This window comes from Rhinolophus sinicus, linkage group LG17, assembly GCF_036562045.2.
Source record: "Rhinolophus sinicus isolate RSC01 linkage group LG17, ASM3656204v1, whole genome shotgun sequence".
In the NCBI taxonomy this organism is placed as follows: Eukaryota; Metazoa; Chordata; class Mammalia; order Chiroptera; family Rhinolophidae; genus Rhinolophus; species Rhinolophus sinicus.
In genome coordinates, this window is record NC_133766.1 from 2,054,695 (window position 1) to 2,076,300 (window position 21,606).

The 21,606-nt window shown below is 52.3% G+C and overlaps 1 protein-coding gene across 4 annotated transcripts in view; it reads right to left on the minus strand.

Moving 5' to 3' along the window:
- Positions 1-21,606, minus strand: part of RXRG (retinoid X receptor gamma) — a 147,426-nt gene that overhangs the window by 29,999 nt on the left and 95,821 nt on the right. Inside the window, exon 1 of one of the 4 annotated variants that reach the window (XM_019747334.2) lies at positions 10,617-11,019. The exons of the other annotated variants lie outside the window; for them this stretch is intronic. Coding sequence (XP_019602893.1) covers positions 10,617-10,665 — 49 coding nt within the window. The 5' untranslated portion in view covers positions 10,666-11,019. Of the gene's footprint in view, positions 1-10,616; positions 11,020-21,606 lie in introns of those variants that run through there. 4 annotated transcript variants of the gene reach the window in all.

Sequence of the window (21,606 nt, forward strand, 5' to 3'; positions counted from 1 at the left end):
ACGTGAAGGGTTAGCCCAAGCCAGACCAACAGCACACGCTCTATTAAGGACAACCATTACCGTACACGGAGGGATGTGCCAACTGTGCATAATCCTTAACTTCTAAGTTGGTTAGTAAGTAGCCAGTGCTCTAGGCCCAGACTGTCACTCCGTCAGCCACCCCTCCTCTAGGACCTGCCACAGCTCCTGTAATCCAGCCTGACAGAGAGGTCCTGCACGCTGACCTCCATCTGAACGTCTGGTGCCCTACTCTTGGTCACACAGCTTTCATTTCACCCCCTGGCTGCCAGCAGCTATCACGGAGGTGCCCAGCACTCGCCTGAAATGTGGTAGATGCTCAAAAATATCTGCTGACTAATCAATGAATGGGATTTTTTTTTCGCTAAGTAATGTATATAACAGTATATAGAGTACAATAGAAATTGTTTGCAAAAGAAATCCATGCCCCTGATGTTTACCAAAACCTTTTAAATCTCTGAATAACAAAGTGTGTGTGTGTGTGTGTGTGTGTGTGTGTGTCCCCTGAGGGGGGACTTACTAAGAAAGAGCGGCCCTGGTACTTAGAACTACCGAATTCTTACCAAGGTGAGGAAGTTGCTTAGCAACCTCATCCTCAGCCAATAAGAGGAAAATGTCACGCATGGGTCTTTCTGATTGGCTAGACAGGAGCAAAGGGCGTGGTGTTCCCACCCATTTGCCGCTGTGTCAGGGCAGAGAGCTTGCTGTCCCATGAGCAACCCTCTTCAGGACGAAATGGAAACTTGAAATGAATCACTGATAACTATTAATACCCACCCACGAGGAAGGGGACCGAGGTAAACACTTGCTATTTCTAAGCGCCAGTTCCCGCCATCCGAAGTCAGGGGGCACACGGAGACCCCACTCCGCCCCCGGGAGGACCATCTCACCCAAGCCTGCCTCCTCCGCTCCGATGCAGGGATGGGCGCATCTGCCTGAGAATCAGAGAATATTCAGACCCCTCGCCTGTTCTTCCTTCTCTAAGGGGAACTCACACATCCATCCTTTCCCTGCTCGGCCTGCAACACACAGACAGGCTGCTAAGTGGGGTCGGCGTGGGCTGGCCTATGAGGGCATTTTGATGTCACCTCCTCCCTGAGTAACAGCAACGATGACAGCAGATAATGTTGAAGCAATTGCCATGAGCCAGAGCTAAACACTTTCATGTATATATATTGACACATTTCCTACCTACCAAGTTGAGTCCGGTACTCTCACCCTGTGGTAGGAGTGTGAAAACCGGGCAACAGAGACACTGAATAAGCTGCTGGAGGGAGCACGGCCAGTAAACAACACACAGTGTCTGAATCTGGGGGGGGGGGGGAGCTGCAGGTGTGGATTTTAATTTCGGCCCCAACACTGGCTGTGTAACTCCTTACAGCAGTTACTCGGTTACCTGTGGTTTTTATCTGTCAATTACATTTACTCTGAGAATCTAAAATCTGGACAAATAACATGGAACTTTTTAGAAAAAGCCTACACAAACTGTTATTTCTTCCTGATACATTTATAAGGCGGGGGGGGGGGGGACATTTAAAACAACATTGCTCCAGCCATCCACAGCCATGTGGTTTAAAATATCCCTGTTCTAGCGAGATGCAAGCGCAAACTTTGGTAAAGTTAGAAAAGTAAACAAATCATTCCAAAATATGCAAAACACAAACAAACAAACAAAAAACCCAAACCCTAAGCTGTAGTTTTCTTGCTACATATACAGTGACTATATTTTAGAAATTCACTTAGAAAAAGTGTTTATTCTTTTTTTTTAATTTCCTTCTTGTAATTCTCAATTGGCAAGTTGAAAATTCCATTTAAAGGACCCATAAAACTCAGACCATGCCAACACCACGGGAAGTGGACCCCAGCCCCTCCTTCATGCCTCCGTGGCCTAGTTTCTGTCCCCCTCCCGCCCTTCCTGGCCACTCTCAGGACTTGGGCCTGGCTCTTTCCGACGAGGACCCTCCCCATTCTAAGCGCAGCTTTGATCCCTGCACAGGGGGGCTCCCAGCTGAGCCCCACCTTGCCCCACCCCCTAACGCAGGACAGGAGGCCGCTCAGGCCCGGGGAGCTGCAGGCCGCATTTCGTATATTCGAATTGTTGTCTGCGTTTCCAGAAGCACTTTCACGCATCTGCGCTGCACAACCACCCTGAGACTCGGCAGGAAGGAGTTTCACAGGCGCTGCCTCAGCACTATAACCCACGTGGACACCGAGATAGGAGATGCTGAATTCTGAGGGCGTGGGGAGCACAGTGGAATCCGCACCACTGGACGGGAAGCCTTCTCTCGGTGGGGAAGATAAAGGAAGGCAAGGAAGGGAGACGTTTCTTCAGCCCCTAGGCTCAGCCCCAGGGCCTCTCAACAGGAATGTGAGGACACAAAGATGCGATAGGCTGACCCCCTGAGTGAGTGCGTCCCCCAGTACCCCCAACGCCACCCACACCCGTCGGCCAGCCTTTCAGAGCCCACACGGGGCAGCTCCACCCGTTCTTGCCATCCTGAAAGGAGGGCCGCTGGCTGGCTGGTGCTTGGGTGAGGGGAGGGGGAAGTGGCCCCCTTCCTCCCTCACTCTCCTCCACACGCCCCTCTGTGGCTCCGTCTCCCTCCACCCCTGCCCCTCCCCTAAAATCTGTAATGATGGACGTGGTGAAAGCAGGCAAAGGCTGATAATCAGCCTCATTATTACCAGCATTATATATAATTATAGCAAAACCTCACTCATTTGGATCAATTGAGAGAAAAATCAGTCTAAATTCGTGACAAGTTGGCAGATCACTTTTAAACTACAATTTTATTACTTCTAAGTAACACACGTGAAGAGTTTGTGTTTCAAGTACCACAAGCTAATGGTTATTAAGTGGGGATTTCATAAAATCTGCTTTAAAAGACTCTTGTAATTAACACCCCGTTAATATGCTAATGACATCCCTCCTATGCTTTTTAAATTGCTTGAAAACAGATGGAGCTGAAATAGGCTCAGCATTTCTACAATCTTATTTGCTTAACAACCTTTTTTGGGGTTTGTTTTTTTTTCTTTTGGTGAATGACCAAATAAAAACTAATTCATAGCATGACAACTTAATGACCATTCCAGGCTAATTGCGTCCGTCATACATTTATCAGGCCACACCCTATTGTTTTGGGTTAGAAACCAGACTTCGTTGAAGAGACACCTCATTTTACAGAAGAAAAGAGAATCCCAGAGAAGCTGGTGACTTGCTCAAGGCCACACGGTCCTGACAAAAACCCTGGGTCCTCTGGCTCCCGGGTCCGAGCTTACGTATTTCCTCCACCGCATTGTGCCTCACACTCATCCAACTATTTATAATTCTGTGCTACTTATTTCCATGTTATGTGGTTCAGTTAAAAATTGTGCGTTGCCTACGGTGTGCCAGGTCTATGCTGGGCACTGCGGATACTACAGTCCCTCCTGAGGCCACTGTCATTTCATTCAATCTTCAAACTGGCTCCGAGTTGTCAGTAGGCCAGGAATTATCCCCATTAGAAAGATTACTAAACTGAGGTTCAGAATGGCAAGGTGAGCAGCTTGTTGTGAATTACCTCGTCCAGCACAATTTCCCTGAAGCTGTCTGCATGTAGTGAAGGGCATTTTGCTTGCACACCACCTTTCCCACCCAGCACCAAACCACAAACCTTGCTGGTACAGGTGGGTATCATGCCGTCCTTAACACAAAAGAGGCTCCAGCAGAGTGGTGGCTCCACTGACAAGGAACAGCTGTCTGTCCCTTTAAACCGGTTCTGTGTACTGTACACCACGTACCAGTTGGTCCCCCAAGCCGAACACCAGCAAGCGTTTCAGGCACATGCTGAGGGTGCCCCCATCACCCCTTGTTCCTGGAGACCCTGAACACCAATTTCGTCCACAGGCAGCTCTTGGACCCAAGACCTCACTCCTTTCTCCGTCTCTGAGCTTTGTGTCCCAGCACGTTCTCTGAGTCTCTGGACACGGGCGGTCTCCTACACGCCGCCATCATCTTACAATACAGTGAAGCACCTGTCCCCACTGCAATGTCACATCACCAGTGGGGACCGCACACAGCATCACTTGTTTTCAGGGTCTGAATACCTGCATTCCTTGGATCCATTCACTTAACCTGAGCCCCCAAGGACCATTTCCAGAAATAACTCATCCGCAAAGGTTCCGCAGACTCCAGATCTTGTAATAGCTTACACGTCCCCAGAGGGCAGGCATGGGCCCCGGTCCTGCAGGGCCCAGCCTGTGCGTGCTCATTGGCTGACTGGAGTCCATTCCCACGCAGTCTAGGAGTCTTTCCTTGCTGGTGACCTCTGACCTTTGCTCTGCTCCCCACACCGCTAGGGCTGAGAAAACAGGGCCCCAAGCCCTCCAAGGGCCTGCTTCCCCGTGACACTGGTGGCCAGTGAAAGGAGGGACAAAGGAGATATGGAATCACAGAAATGAAACCAGCCACCAGCCTAGAAGAAACATCCCGCCTGTTTATGGAGCGCTTTCTCTGCTGCTCCTCTGACTTCCTGTAAGTGCTTTTGAATTAAAGATCACAGGCCTTTCCAGTCTTTCGGTTCAGCTGCGGAATTCTGCAATCCCGCCTGGACTCTGAGTTGAGCTTGACCCTGGAAGCCCTTGCTGGCTGCCTCGCTCCTTCTCAGTCACAGTCTCTGAGGAAGGGGGCCGGGCTCTCCTGGAGATGATGGGGTTGGAGGTCCCAGGCCTCTGCTCTCTCGCTGCCCGATCTCTAGAGACGATGGAAGGACTGGTTAAAACCTACTTCTCTGTAATTGAGGCAAAATCCACGTCTTACTGGATTCACTTTGTCGGCACTTGCCAGTGCACAGTCAACACTTTAGGAACAGAAAAACCTCCTCTAAGAAAAACCCATGTACTAAATTCTCTCCAGATTTTCTGAAATGGGGAAGGAGAATTAACTTTTACTGTGAGTTTACAATTTTCCAGGCTTTGTACAAGGTCAGACACTTGAGTTCGCAAACTCATCCTAGAAAAAGTGCTACACACCTTATTGCTGAATATCACTACAGTCACCTTCGAAGTACTCCCCTTGGGAAGCTATGCACTGAGGCCAGTGCCTAGTCCACCCTTCAAAGCAATGTTGGAACTCTTTTTCTGGAATGGCCATCAGAGCTGTCGGCATATCACCCTTGGTGTCCTGAACGTCATCAAAATGTCTTCCTTTCAATATTTCCTTTATCTTTGGGTAAAGAAAGAAGCCATTGGGGGCCAGATCAGGTGAGTAGGGAGGGTGTTCCAATACAGTTATTTGTTTACTGGCTAAAAACTCCCTCACAAACAGTGCCATGTGAGCTGGTGCATTGTCGTGATGCAAGAGCCATGAACTGTTGGTGAAAAGTTCCGATCGTCTAACTTTTTCATGCAGCATTTTCAGCACTTCCAAATGGTAAACTTGGTTAACGGTTTTCTCCAGTTGGTACAAATTCATAATGAATAATCCCTCTTATATCAAAAAAGGTGAGCAACCTTGTTGCAAGAAGTTCGCACACTTCATTGTCAGACCTCGTATTACTGAATCCCTACGCTGTGGCAGGTTAACCCTGACCCTGTGTGGTTGGCACTGAGTTAGTTTACCAAAAGGTGGGGAGGTTCTCTGTGGCTTAGCCCCCCTCCTCTTCCTGCCACCCCAGGTGGTCCCCCTGATCTTCCTGGGGGACCCAGTTTGAAGACCGCAAACAGCTACAGGTCTTGGGCAAGCCACACCTATTACCCAAGTGTCCTCCTCTGTAACTGAGGGGTTGGATGACCCACAGGTTCTGTGCAGCTTTGAAGATTCAGCTTCGTGATGGGGACGCTGGGCAAGAGCTAGTGTTGGGAATCACTGCTGACTGGAGGACAATCAGACTGATAACAAACTTCTCCAGAACGATCCCCTGGGGGCTGACAAACTGCCAGGGACTCATCACATCCCTGTGCCTTGTCTGTGCTGTTTTTGTGCATTGACAGTAGCCACTTTCACACTAGGACAGATTTGAGCAGTTGACACAGGGGCCTTATTGCCGCAAAGTCTAAAATGTTTACTGTCTGGCTCTTCAGAGGAAAAGTTTGCTGACCCCTGATCCAGAAGGTAAAACTGGGTTCCATGCATTAAAATTAAGTGGGGTCCACCTGGAAAAATGTTGGACCTTTGTGTTATGAGCACCTTCCAGGGCCCAGTCCCCTGCCCCACCCCCAGCCCTAGTTATTATACTCATTTGCTGCAAATATTTATGTTCAAAAGAAACATAAATATTTTAGAAGTGAAATATTTCGACCAGGACCAGGTCTGCTCCCTTCCAGCTGGGTGACCTTGGGCAACCTCCCTGTGGCTCATCATCCCTGTCGGTGCAATGGGGGTGGTGACAGTAGCACCTCACCTCCTGGGGTCCCTGACAATATTAGCGTAACACCCTTGGCAAAGGGTTTGGCACATAGTAGGTGCCCAATAAACACTGGCTACTATTTTCACTCTTCAGTGAAGATCAGAGGGGCCACGACCTGCATGAGTGTCACGAGAGCCACCCAAACCCAGGCGTCCTAGGAAATAAACTTCTGATGTTCCCTGGGCCTCTGTGTCTTCTACCGTCGACTTGGAGGGCAGGGCACGTTCCACTGGAAGCCCGGGCCTCCCAGCCCTGGGTCTGGGGGCTGAGATTCTCTGCACACGGACAGGCTACATAATGAGGGGAAGGAAGAGGTGGAGAGTGTACGGCACTCTGGGCACAATTTCTTTCCCCAGTTGCAACTCAGCTCTCTATCTCTCGGGAAGATTGTAAATATTTCAGAAAATAGTTTATATTAAATATGTTCCTTCCTAAATCTCATAAACAGTATTCCTCCTATGTAAACCCTAACCACCCACCACTACGCCCCTGGTAGGTCCCGATTAGCCAGCCACACATCCGCGGAGGGAAAAATATGTTGTGGTGCACACACACACACACACACACACACACCCTCCTCCCACACTCACTCACATCCTCGTATTGCCACACACACACACACACACACACACTCATCTCCAGCTCAACTCCCTCATGTCTATTCTTGAGTGAAAAAGGGACAATTCTACAGATGGCCAGGGTCAGTGGAGCAGGACTCTCACAAACCAGGAGGCACCCAGAAGATTGTCCACAGGTCACTGTGGCCCCTGAGTGACTGCTAAGCTATCCTGTGTTTTATTCCTCAAAGGAAAGGCCACGAGGCTGCAACCAGTGGGCAGTGCTCAGGGTACCTGGGCTTCTGCCTTTGGCGGGGTGGGGGGCACCACGCCTGTGGCTCCCAGGGCAAGTCTGAGGCCCAGAAAGGTCATGAGAGGCAGCTTGGCAGAGAGTGGGCTCTGCAGCCAGACGCCTGGTTCCCATCCTTGGCTATGCGACGCTGCCATTTCCTAGCTATGGGACCTTACACATGTCACCACACTTGGCAATGCCACAGCGCCCGCCTCTGTAGAGGAGCATGTAACGATGGCACTTGTGCCTACTCAGGGGCCATCGTGAGTTTAAATAAGCTGCTGCTGGTCAAGTACTCGCAGGGTGGCTAGCCCTCAGGAAGTACTGGGCGTGCTCGTGAGGTGGCATGACTGCCTCTCCTCTCCCTGAGGGCTCCCTGAGGATTACTGCACAGTATTGGATGGGGGATTACAGGCTTTGTTTACCATCTTCTTAGAGGCGACAACTGTCTCATCCAGGCAAACAAATCACCCTGAGCAGCTGGCAAAGCCAGGACTTGGCAGAGAAGGAGAACACAAAGGTTCTTGCCTCGTCACAGGGCACAGACTGAGTGGGGAGAGTGGGCACCAGGGGGGCCACTGCCACCCAGCCAGTCACCACCCTTTGGCCAATCTGGCCAGTGTCTCATTCACCGATGGGATGACAGTGTTGTTTCCTGGAGGTGACACTGCTTCCCTGGAGGCCGCCACGCGCAAGTCACAGGAGCCCCTGTGGTTCCACTTGCTAACATGTAAACAGGCAGGGGGACACATAAATGCAGCGTAACTCGCTGGCTGTGTTGGGGCCCAGGCAGTTAGAAGCTGCAGGGGACATCGTCTCCAACCCTCAGGTCTCCGGGTACCTGCGGGCAGCCAGCCTGCCTCCCTCCTGCCTGCAAGCCTCCCCACTGCAGGTTCTCAGACAGACCTCCCTGCAGGTGGGGCCCTGGTCTCTGGCTCAGTCTCAGCAGCGCCTTCCCTGGCGCATGCAAACAAAATGGAAAACACCAACAGAACTAAACAAAATCAGCATTCTCCCCCCTCAGCAATGATGAGACAAAGTAGCATTAGAGGGAGACATTTAAACAACAGGCTGACCCTTTCCTCCTCCCTCCCCACATATCAACTTACTTTCTTCCAGGCTGCGCCCCCCTGTTTCCTTTTACCTCAGACCTAATTACGCAGACCCAAGCTCCCACAATTACGAAAATCGAAACCAGCAAAGTCTGTGGGTCTTCATGGATTTAATTTTATTTCCCCAGATTCCTAATTCATCTTTCCACCGGAGTGTTTGGTTTTTAAATTAATTTGCATGTCAGCACTTGAGTAAACTGGAGGGAGTGAACGTATAACTTTTATTAAGTACTAAATATATGGACAACACTAGAGTAGCCGCTTTTTGTGCGTTAGCACACTTAATTACCGTGACAATACTCTGAGGATGGGATTATAGACTCCATTTTACAGATGAAGACACTGACACTCAGGGAGGTTCGATATGTCGCCTAAGGTCTCCCAGTGAGTCAGTGAAAAACGAGGAAACAAACGCAGTTCTATCTACCTATGTCTTGTGCTCGTGTCACTGTATCAGAATGAAGGAAAACGAGTATTAAGTTTGAGTCAGGGCTTTCTGCGAGGGCTCTCCCACTCAGCCCCACCCGACCTTGAACCAGTCCCTGCCATCCTGGACACCCCAGTGTACACGTCGACACAATGAGATGCTCTGAGGTCTCCCAACATTCCAAGATACCACCATGCAGCCCCCACCGAATTTGGGACCAGACCTTTCTCCAGCCTTTATCTTAGCTCTCTCCCTAACTCCCTACACCTTCGACCCTTCTAATCACCCCAACTGCCAGAGGGTCTCCTTGGCAGCCATAACCTCGCAGAGTGTGGGGGTCCTGAGATCTCGTGGGTAAGCACATTCTTCAGACAACTGACCTCAGAGGGGAAGGGAGAAGTGCTGCTCAGCTGTGAAAGGGACCAAGATGGGAGTTGAGAAGGCTCTTCACACCCAGGACCCAGCTACCCCGCCATGAACAGGAGATCAGATGTCCAGGTCACAGCCTTGGCCACCACACTCACTGGGTCATGTCACAAGACTGGCCCCAATAACGTAAACACATCCATAGCCCCCCACCGCCTACGTGTAAGCAGCAACCTCCTTGCGTCTTGGACACGACACACACCACGCAGCATTACAATGCATCTGTGTGACAGCTATGTGACCCAAGTGGCACAGGCCATGTCTCATTCACATCTGTGTCCCAGCATCTAACATCATGCTTGGCTCATAAAAACAACCAAAGCACCGTGAATGAATGAGCAAGCCCGCTCTCCCCCCCATCCACCTTGCGAGGTCCCACCGCACCTCACAGAGGGTCCTGCTAGCACAGGAGGCCAGCCTTCAGAGGAACTGCCCGGCGTGCACAGGTCAGAGAGCAGGGACTTTTCCGTCCTAAGACCTGACAAGAATTTCTGCTTTGTCCTGCCTGCCAGTGCCAGCGTCACAGGGCAAAAGCTCCCCTTTGGCTCCCGGGAGCAGGGGCCCCATGCCACCAGCTGACAAATGAGAGGCCAGTTGGTCAGCTGTTGGTTCCATTTACTCAAAGCTGGGCGACTGTGCTGCTGCTGTCACTGAGTCTGGAGGACCTTGGGACGAGGGTGCCCGGGCGTTAAGGCAGCCCCTGTGAAGCTTGATGGGCCGCCCTGCCGGCTGGATGACCATTATAAGAGCCCAGACCCCCACCCTGGCCCTCAGCGTGGAAGTGATGGCAGCGACCCTTGCAATGCAATTGGGGGCAGCAGCAGGGGAGGGAACCAGAGGCTATTAGCAAATCAAAAGGGAAGAACCGAGAAGAAGGAAAGCTTGGTGGCAAATTAAAGTGCTATGTTTTCTTTTTAAAAATCCAATTAAAGGGAAATCTGCTTTTAAAGAAAACAAGCATGCCCTTGTTACACCATGTGTCCCAGGGACCCTCAGGGTCAGCAAAACCTTTTTCCTCCCTTTTTTCAGCGCAGTGCGAGTTGGATAATAGCTACATCCTAGCGATTTCCCTTTAACTCTTCCACTTTTCACACCCACACACGCGCACGCTGGGTGTAACAATGCTCTTGTTCTAGCTCCGCGTCAGGCGTATCCTCACGCATGTGGGTTTGGACACGCTCCTCAGAACGTCCCAGACCCTCTCCGCGGCCGCTCGTGCCGATGTGCGGGCATAGCCTCTCCCACAGCGGTCTCTCCCCGTCTTATGCGCCCACGCGTGCACACGAGCGCGCACGGAAGCACACTATACGTGCATGTAAACACAGGTGATTCCACAGTCACCCGTGTTCCCCCATCTCCTCCCGTCTCCCCGGCCGGTGCCGACGGTGAAACACTTACCGCCGAAGCCCGTGGGAAACTTCATGAAGTGAGAATAATTCCCGTACATGGCGGCCCCTCAGCGCATAGTCCTCGGCGGCGCCTTCTGAGCTCGCGGCCTCCGGGCTCCCAGGCGCAGCCGGGCTCCCTTCAACTTGGGCTGCGGCGCGCGGTCATCGCCGCCTCGCCGCCGGGCGCTCGCGCTGGGCCAGCCCCCCGGGATTAGCCAGGAGCCCGCCTCTCGGTGGGAGCGTCCACATGGCCCGCGGGCCGGCGGCAGCTGCTGCCTCCCCGAGCGCGCACCACGCCGCCCGCGCTGCGCTCCGCCCGCCGCCGCCGCCGCCGCCGCCGCCTGGGACCCTGTTGCTACTTTGATTAACTCGGGGCTGGGCTGCTGCGTGCGACCCTTCCAGCTCCCTGCCCGTCCCCAGAGGTCCCTCCCCGTGGCACGAGCTATTATCTGGGAAGCCAATCGATGTGCGACCGCCCCAGAGTAGGTCAGGGGAGGGGGGGTGGCGGGGGTGGGAGGCTCCTCAGGTGCCTTTTCCTGGGCTTGCACCCTCAGAAATCAATGGGGTCTGATGAAGATGCATTTTCTCACTCAGGCTGCTGACTGTCCAATGCACTTACTTGGTGCTGGATCCCGGAAAGTGGGGCGGGGGGCACAGGGCAGGAGAGACGCCAGCAGGAGAGGGGGGCACAGGGGCAGGAGAGACGCCAGCAGGAGAGGGGGGCACAGGGGCAGGAGAGACGCCAGGAGGAGAGGGGGGCACAGGGGCAGGAGAGAAGCCAGCCCCCTCATGAGCACAAGATCAGAAAAGCGTGAGACTCATCTCCCAGGATGGAAAACTAACACAGAGCGGCCCTCACGTTGGCGTGGGTCTGTCCTGCCATGGTGGACGGGGCCATTTGGGCTCCAAGCTTTGCTCATGTCACAGGTAGGGAGGACGTGCTGGCTCGGCGGTGGTCATTCTCTGATGTTTCACCGGCGGGCATTTTCCTGTCTCCCACGGTCAGTGCCACCTGCTCACAAAGCATCACCAAGGCCTCACTCACAGACCCTCCTGGGTGGGACTGACCCACAGATGAGAGTCCAAGTACCCCTGGCATGTCTGGGTCTGTGACACAGCGTTCCGCACAAGCCACTGCTCAGCCTATACTTGAATACCTCCAACAACAGGGAGCTCACTACAGTACCATTGCATTTTTAGACAGCTCTCACCATGAGAAAGTGTTTTTTTCTTGAGCTGAAATCTGTACAGCTTCTGCCCACAGGTTCTAGGCTAGTTAGTCCCTGGAGCCACTCATGAGAAGCCTATGGGGGCTGTCATGGTGGGGTCTTCTGAAAATTCACACACAAGTCTCCCACGCCTGCAGTCTACCTTCTCTAGGCACTCCTGCCTCTTGCTATCATTCCATGAATCGCTGAGTGTTCAGGTGTATCCACGACCTATCCTTTCTCCATGAATGTACTTCAATATACATAGAGACACCCTCATGGCGGGGAAAAGGGTTAGCCAAACAGGGATGCGGCACCCAGATCTGGTCCAAATCGTCTCCTCGTGGTATATGTGTTAGCGGAGCAATGGGGGTGCCGTCAGCACACCCACGATGAGTCAGTGTTGTGAACTGAGCTCTAAGGGGCAGGAACAGGGATGAGAGGGTGTCTCCTGCTGTGACACGGACAGCGAGATAGTCAAATCAGGGCCCCACGGAGGAAAAATCAAGATTCAAACAGTAGGAGAACCCAGAACAGAAACTAGGAATAAAGAAAGTACCAGAGCAGAAGCAGAGGCTGGATGACAAGGGGGGAGGGGCCGAGATGGGAGTCAGAGCCAAGTCAGGTCAGGAGGGAGGAAGAAAGACCCAAGCACCAGGCTCCCTTGGCTGGCTGCGGGCTCAGCGCACCTGCCGAGCGCCATGTGGCTTACCGCAGTCACTAACTCCTAGAACTAGCTGGACACGTCCTCCGTTCCATCCTGGGCAGAGAGCTTGGGGGCCAACACGCACTGTCTTCCCATAGTCCTCTGAAACGGAACATTTGGATCCACCCGTCCTCCCAGGGCTTTGGGACCCAGCTTCTGTCATCCGGGGAATTTCTTATTCCTCCTTCCACTTCATGACGTCTGAAAATCTGACAAACTTCTTTCCATATTTTATCCAACTCATGGATAAAAATGTTGCCAAGGACACACAGAAAACAGCATGTCACCAGAAACTCCATTCATTCGTGCTGCAGACACTCTGTCCCGCCATTGCCGAGGGCCCCGGCCTGGAGAGGTTGGATCCGTGGAGACAGCACCACCTCCGGCTCCAGGCCCACTCCCACGGCCAACAGCCTGTGGCATTGACAGCCACCGAGTCTCCCTGGGCCGTCGTTACCGCATGGCTTTGTCATGAGGGTTAAATGAGTCCACACACGAGTCCCTAGAATACCCCAGATGCACAGCACATGCTCAGCGAGCGAGCTCTTTTTGTGACGATGACGACGACGATGACAATATGACGTAAGCAAGTTTGCTCCTTGACTCCTTTTTCTCATTTGTACAATGATGGAGCAGGGCTGGAGTGCTACAATCCCCTTCAACTTGAAAATGCAGGGCAAGTGAATTATCTCACTTCTCCACAGAGGTATCTGAAGCAAGTGTCTTATTGAGGTGACAAACTACAGTTTCTGTCACACGCCCATCAGAGAAGGAAGCGAGTTTTTGTGGCGAGCTACTGCTGGCGAGGGTTCTTCTAAGGACTCCAAGTCCACCCTTTAGAAAGCTCTCTCTAGGGCCTTGCCCAAGCTCACTGTCAGGTGACCCGCTGTTGGCTTGTGGTGGATTCTACCTTCTTCCCCCTTCACTACGTGGGGTACATTGTCTCCTTCTGGTCACAGAATAAAGACCAGATTCCTGAGCCTGGCATGGAGAGGCCTCTGCATCGTGCCTTGACCCACCTTCCAAGCTCTCTGGAAGGTGCTCTGGGACAGTCACCACAGACCCAGGGACACACAGCTCCCAGCACACCAGCCCCACCACCTCAGCGAGCTCCTTCACTCTCTGGAGAATCACCCACGGGCCGACCTCACTGAGGTTTCTGGGCTTTGTTTTGGTTTTGTGGATCAAGTGTGGTGACAGGTATGCACATGCTGTGTTGTTTTGGCGTTTCTTTTGGTTTTATACTGTACACTTCTATACAAAGACAAGAAAGTAATCCTTTCTTGTTTTTCTTTCTTCCCTTTCTTTGATGGCCCCTTCTGTCTGGCTGTTTTGCTCAGTGTGGGAATGCAGTTTTTTCATGCCAACTCTGGTTCGGTGCTCATGCCCGTTTACTTTCTCGCACACTTTCCCCTCATAAACTATTCCCCACATGAACACCAGAAACGCGAGTAGGTGCTCGATACATACTTCTACCTTAGGAAATGCTTGATGCACTTATAGCCAAACCGTCCCAGCATGCTCTCCTTGTGATACCTTCCATATGCTTTCATATCCCATAACAAGCCATATACTTTGCCTAAAGTGCAAGAAATGTGAATGGGGCTTTTCTTTTTAATCCACATTTTTCGCTTGGCACCACTGTGTCTTGTCTCAGACCATTGTTGACATAAAAACATGATCCTTCCATAAGCCCTTCCCAGACAACCCCACTGACTCCAGTCACTGCAGTCTCCAGCTGTTCCCGGATTCTCATTCGGACGTCAAACGAAAGGCCAAATACTCGTGTCCGTAGTGGGAATTCGCTAATTCATTCATGAGGATGCCGAGCTCACTTCTTGTCCAGGCTAATGGCCTCGTCCTCTGAAATGATCCGCTCTGCTGTGATGAAAGCCATCAGTGCCTCCGGGTAGATGAAAGAACATGTGTTTCCACTGGTACGTTTGACACCGAGGCGGCCCAGTGTCGTGTTCGCCTGGTAATGACAGGATATAGCTTTACCACTGGTCTCGCTTGTGTATTTATTTTTTCGCTTCTGACCAATGGCAATAGAAAATAATAGTTTGCAGCGAACACGAATGAAAAACAAAATTAAGTATTTGACAACTGCCAATAGAAACTAGATATAAAATTTAGAGGCAAACATCTCCACTCTGATGATACAGATGAACATTTTCATACTGTGTAGTACTCTACCTACGTAACACTATATAAAGTTTCGATGTGTTTTCCCAAATATTCAAGTGAAATAGGACAGTCTGTATTATCCCGATATTGTAAATGAGGAATTGGAGACCCAGGCTGTGATGTCACAGCAGGAAAGATAGCTACTCTAACAAATTCTATTTCAGATGTGTGTCCTCAATTAGCAAGTGCCAGGAATGGGTATAAAAACCAGACCCCCCATCTCTGACTCTTAGCCAATGTGTCTCTCACCAGACAATGATCCTTTTCTTATCATAATATGTTTCTACTGTACATGTGGGGGGGGGGAATCTATATATTGTTTTTTCTCTTTGCTGTCATTCATTCAATTACCATTCAGCCAATACAACAGAGAGCTTTTTGTGTGTCAGTCATTGCGGATGCACTAAGGGACCAGATACACAAAGTCCCTGGCCTCAGGGAGCTTGTGAAGTCTGAGGGAGGAGACGGGTAGCAAACCAGAAGTCACAGACATAAATGTATCATCATAAGCCATGATAAGTGCTGGGAAGGAAAATAACTGGATGGGATGAGAGGCCATCACAGGGGAGCCTAATTTAAATGGAAAGGTCAGGGCAGACTTCTTCGAGAAAACGCCATTTCTGCTCAGATCTAAACGGTGAGTAGGATTCAGCCTGGGGGAGAAAGTAGAGGTGGGGGAGGGCTACCAGGGGGAGGTGTCTTCTAGAGGCTGGGAGGAAAATGCTGAGGTCTCCCCTTTAGAAGATCTAGCCTCCAAGAGTTCCATGCTTCTGGGTTTCACACAGCACGTCAGCTGTGTATTGCTGGAAACTTCCCTTCCTGGCTTCGTCTCCCCTTCAGGTACTGGTCAAATTCAAACCACTCGCCATTTTCCAATGGCGCCACCCCAGTAACCCGTCTCCGGGGACGTGTCCCTCTGCATCTCTGCTCCCCCTCCTCTGCTCTCTGTCCAGATACTAACCGTTCTTCCAGGCCGTTCTCATGGGGCGCTTAGGTGGCCTCTCGCTAAACCAGTCTCTCTCTCCTAGACCACCCAGGCGCTTGGGACCACCCTGGGGTCACTGTACATTTTCCTCTTTGTATTATTATCATGAATCCCTTGCAACCCCGTTTTACTAAACACCAAACCCTCAATGCCTGGCAACTGGGCCTGAGTCATTTTTGTGGCCCCAACAGCCTTTACAATAGAGCCCAACACAGAATGGAAATCCAGTAAATGTGTGACTAATGAAGGAATAAAAACACATTGATTATGCTGAGATCTCCTGAAGTCAACTCCAGGGCACCGGACACGAGGACGTGAGTGTTCCCAGCTTCTGACAGTAGACAGCCCAAATTTCATTTTCACGGGCTCCTCTCCTGGGGTCACAGATTCACGCGTGGACAAGCTCACGACAAGCACAAGCACAGTACATCGGCCTTGGTGACTGAGATCCTCTGAGGACAGAAGTGAGGTGCTAACTCAGAAAGAATGCTGATTGACTCCAGAACATTCTCAGCTACCGTCAAAAACGGGGCCATTTCCATAAGGCCTGAGATGTGTCCAAAGGCACACGCTCTATCTACAAGGTGTCTGCATGGCTTTGCAGACGGAGTTTGTAGCACAGCCAGTTGCTCCGCTCCCTGGGGAAACCAGCTGACTGAGCTAAGTTTGCCCCAAGGGGGTGGTTCCCAAACTTGTCTGCACATTCGAATCACCCAGGAGGCTTTAAAAAGTGACAGATGCCCTTGTCCACATCCAGAGATGATTCCGTTGGTCTGGGCTCACGGGCTGGGTTTTGGAACTGTTACAAGAACCCCACGCTCTCCTAATGTGCACATCTGGGGACTGGGGACTGAAGGAGAGACAGCCTTCCTCTCACAAGAAGCTGAGAAGGAGAAACCGCTTCCAGGATGACCCCACTGGCCCATCTGCTAGCACATAACTAAGCTTCTGAACCCGAGAAGCCCTTCCTAGCAGGAGAGGTGGTGGTGAGGTCCCCCTGCAGGTTTGCTGGTGGTGGTCTCAGCATGACACGCTCACGCCCTGCTCCCAGCCCTGTGCTGTCAAAACCTTACTCACGAAAGCATTCCCTACCGGCCAGTTCCTCTCTCAACGCCCCCTTCCAAATACTTAGTACTTCCAACGCTCTCCAAAATGACTTGCTTAAATGTTTACCACAGCAGTAGTTGAACTTCCCTTTGTGTGATAACTAGCTGTGAAACTGGAATCTTCTTCTTGCGTGTAGAGACCACCTCTTACTCATCTTTACACTATCAGAGACTCTAGCCTTTTGCTTCGTACACAGTAAGTGCTCAATAAATGCTTCTGGATTGAATGGATGCTGAGATTACAACTATGGACAGGACAGGCTTCATTCCTGCTCTCATGGGGCTACAAGCTACGAGTCTAAGGGTAGCTGACAACTACCTTTAACTCCAAACTAAACGTTGTCATACAGTTTTCAGGGTCGAAGGAACTGTCACGTGGATACCCTGGTTCCCGGCCCGGTCACGCTCATCAACCCTCCCCATACACAACTTGGCCACAGCTGCAGATTCCCTGGGAGCTCTCAGGATACACAACAACCGTGATCCCGCTGAGAGAAAACTGGGGCTGCGACCAGAGGCAAACATCTGGCCCCTCCAGAGAGAGGCCAGCACAGCAATTACGGACGCCCAGTCCGGGCTGGCTCCAGATCCAGGAGCCCCAGTCGAAGAGGTGGGTGTCACCACCAGACCTCAGGAAGGTCTGTTCGAGTCCCCGAGAGGGAGGAAGCAACAGTGGTGGGAGCAGAGCCCAGCTCCACGACAAGGAGACTGCCCTCGGGCCTACAGAACAGGCACGGACTGAGCTGGCTCCTGGCTCCCGTCTGGGTCCTGGTGTGGACTGTATACTGGCTGTAAGAGGTGCAGACCGCAGGCTGCAACCCAATCGCACCGGCCGGGCAATCTATTTTCAGATGCCACTCACTTGGGGAAGAGGATCTAAATATACCTCCAGAGACGCAGGAGGTAGGCTCCCATCCTGGCAGCTGCGAAGGGCGAGGCAGACGTCAGGAACCTCAGCGTCAACCTCAGGGCGGCCCCAAGGCCTCACCACTTGTGGAGCTATATTTACATGGGGGCAAGTGTCTGTTATATTGGACTGGGTTTTCACATAGGAGCCCCAGGCACGGGCTTGGCATGGTGGTAAAGGCCACGGTTCGCTCTCTCCAGAGGTCCCCCGAGCAAAGCGTGGAGCTGGCACGAAGGGCTCAGGCAGCGCCGACCTTGCTCTGTTCCCACGCATTTACAGCATAGCAAGGTCCTGCAATTGTGTGAGCTCCAGGGATGGAACTCCCCGTGTGAGGAGCAGCTGGCCGTCTACACACGCACCTGTAGCTTATTTGTATCCACAGGTATGGAATACTACTGCAAGCAGAATGAAGGGGGCTGCAGTCAGAAAGGACTGGCGACTGGGACGTGAGACTTAACCTGCTGTGATGGTTTGCTCTGTAACGGGGCAGGCCTCGAGTTCGTGCTCAGCCAAGACGCAGCTCTGTCACTGCTGAAAGCCAGCCCTGTGTCACCATCCCTAATTCCAGCCACGAGTCCCCAAGGGCCAGAAAGCACTCAGTTTGGAAGGACCTGAGGGAGAGCTGTATTCCCCACCGGCATTCAGGTCACTCTTCCCAGTAGCAAAAATGAACAGAACTCCCGAAAGGCAGAGAAATAGCTGACTGGGGGCAGGGGCTGGGGGGCAGGGGTGTGGCACAGGGAGGGGTCGTGCAGTCAGAATGCTTAGCAGTATCAGACATGGCTTGCGAAGTCTCTGTAGTCAGTGGATTCCATCAGCCTTAGAAAAGATACCAGACCCAGTTTAGCTGGTATCAGCCATGGGACACGGAACAGAATTAGTTGGGGAAGAGAGGATCTGAGACTGTCCCCCACCGCACCCCCTGCAGCTCAAAGGGTCTGAGCACCATCCACGTCAGACTCATCTGGGAGGCTTGTAAATGCAGCGATTCCTGGGTTCTGCCTGGACCCTCTGAGTGAGTCTTGGGAGCTGGAGAATGCCCGGACACGTGTATCGTTAACAAGCTCCACAGGCGAGGTGGACGAGCAATAGAGTTCAAGAATCACAGCCTTACAGAAAGGTGTCTGACGAAGGCCAAACCTTAAGTGAGTATGCACCCTGTTACCAGGAGACTTTTCACTGGAGCCTCCCAGGTACCTGCACGGCCAGCGTGACCGCCATTCGATGGCCTAACTGATGTCCCAGCGTCAGCACCTAAGCAGTGGGGTCGGGCCTAGGAACCAAGTCTGCTGGCTCACCCCTGTGCTCGTCCCACTAGACCTCACTGTGCCTCATAGCTGCAGACCCCAACCGCCCAGCCCTCTGTGCCTGGCAAGCAGGAGGCCCAGGCTCTGGTCAGACGAAGGTTCTGGAAAACGGGCTGAGCATGGGGGTGAGGTGGTGCTGGCCTGCAGCTATGGCTCCTGGAAAGTCTTTGTTGGGAGAAAGTAGGCCCCAGAGATACGAAATAGTTCAAAGCCATTAGGATGCAGGGGGCCGGGCGAGCAGCAGCCCCAGGTCTGCAGTTAGAGAGACAGAGCTGGAGGACGCAGGGGGGCCAGCAGGGACTGTGGCTTCACCCTGAGCAGCTGTTAAGGGTGCAACACTATTTCTGAAGTTGCCCAACCAGCAACAACTCTCCAGGTGGAATTTCAGACACAACAGCAGGCCGGGGCCCAGATATTTGGGGAATGGAGCCTTTCTGTCGCCAAATCAAAGCCTATATGTGGGGCTGATATGGCCCCCTCCTGCCTCCGCCCTTTGCTGACGGGTTTGTCCACATACTGTGCCGACCTCAACCAGCCAAGCCTGCAGGGCTGTGAAATCAGAGAGGACCCCCTTCACATCCTGGCACGTGGAGATAGGTCCAAGGACTTCAGGCCACCACAGACTAAAGCACAAAGGGAGGGGAGTCACTTCATCCAGCGAGTAGTTCTCCAACATCCCTTATGTCCTCACCTTGGAGGGACAGGGCTGAGCTCTGTCTGTGCCTCAGTGATGGCTGCTTCATGCTTGGTAATTAAGGAAGGCAGTCACGATGGATGCTAGTTAATCAGCCTCTCCCATTGGAGGGTGGGCAGGGAACTGATAAACTGCCACTTATCGCTCAGGTTTTCTGTGGTAGACCAGGAAGATGCTGTGAACGAGGCAGAGGGGCGGCTGCCATCCTGCTGCCCACCCGTGCTCTCCTGGCACATCCGTCCTCACGCACAGCTCTGACGTGCCTGCCTCCTGGGACCGAATCTTCTTCATGGCCCCCTGCTGCCCACAGAGGTCCTGGGTCCATGCCACCTCTGCACGCCCTACAGCCCTCCCCCGACGGAGCACATTCCAGCCTCCAGACAAATGCACCTCGGACGCTCCGTCCTTCCCTGCTCTGGCTGAAGCTGCTTCACGCTTCCGGAAGCCATGTCCTCACGGCCCACGTCCTTCAGCCGAGTCCTAGCCTGTCCTAAACGCTCCGTCTTCCGGTCCTGCCCAGCCAGGCCGTCCCTGTTTTCTCTTTCACTCCCTGCTCCTCTCTTCTCTTTGTGTCTCTGTATCTCTTTCTCTCTCTCTTCCTGCTCCTGAAACTCCCACCCCCACCTCTCTGTCCTGATCCGCAACCCACTCAGCCCTGTGACCTCCGGCGTTTCTCAGCATAAGGCATACCTGAGTGTGTGCTGCTAAGAACCCAACCCTCACGCCCTTCACTTTTTAATGCCTGCAGTTTCCTCAGCCTCCACGAAGGGCCTGGCCTACTTGTGATGAGGGCAGGGACCTCAGTTTCCTTCGGGGGGGGACAGGGCAAGCATGTCACCCACCTTGTTGGATCAGTCTCTTCCTAGGGAGCTCTCCATGCCACAGCCCCCCCTTGTTCTGCAGCCAAGGTCAGAACCTCCATTTCTGTGCTCCTATTATACACCCAGCACACCTCACAGTTACAGTTAAATAACTATGTATCTGTCTGGGCAACACCTGCATCCCGCTGCCGATAGAAAGCCCCATGAGGACATTGTCCGCAGACAGGAAACACTCAGTGAAAGGAGGGATGGCGTCGATCGCACTCTGCTGGACTAAGTAGCTCTGTGTGCGGCCCAGACTCATCCACCCTCCACCGTCTGAGAACACAGGTGTTGGACCCCCAACACTTCACACTTCCATCCGTGCCTTGTTCATAGTCGGTGCTCAAAAAAAAAAAAAAAGGTAAGAAGAATAGTTTCCCTACTGGGAAATTAACCCAAAGCCAGTGATGGTGTGTCAGTACCATCACATTTGATTCAAAAGCCAACACATTTAGTCCAATAAATCAATAAATAATTACTGAGCACCCATTCTGCATAAGGCATACAATTATTTCTCACCTGTGTGTCTATGATGAGAGAAGTGGCTATGGGGACAGTGGGTCTGGTTTGAGTCTTTGCTTTGCCCCTGAGTGACTGCATGACTTTGAACAGTCAGACCCCTCTGAGTATCTGTTTCCAGGGTCCTCGGCCTTTAAAATGAGCATAAAACCCTGAGTGAGGGCTTAAAGAAGGCATGTACTGGAAAGCCTTTTCGTAAAGTGGGAAGTGTGATAACATGTATTAATATAATTATTCTGGGTGATGATGGAAGAAAAAGGCCATGAAACGAGATGTGGCCGTGAGTCTCAGGCACTCTCCGCAGTGACGTGCGGCCAGGAGTGGGGCCTGCCGGCCACGCTGTCTGACCTGGCAAATCTGCCTGACCCCCTGACAAACCCCTGAGCCTCCCAAGACACAGGTTCATCATCTTGTCAACCCGGCTCGAGGCGCCTGGCTTCCTGGGAGGGGCAGGCTTCCTAATAAAGAGACTGTCTTAATAACGCGAAGTGCCCGGGTGCTATGGCAACGGGCATTAT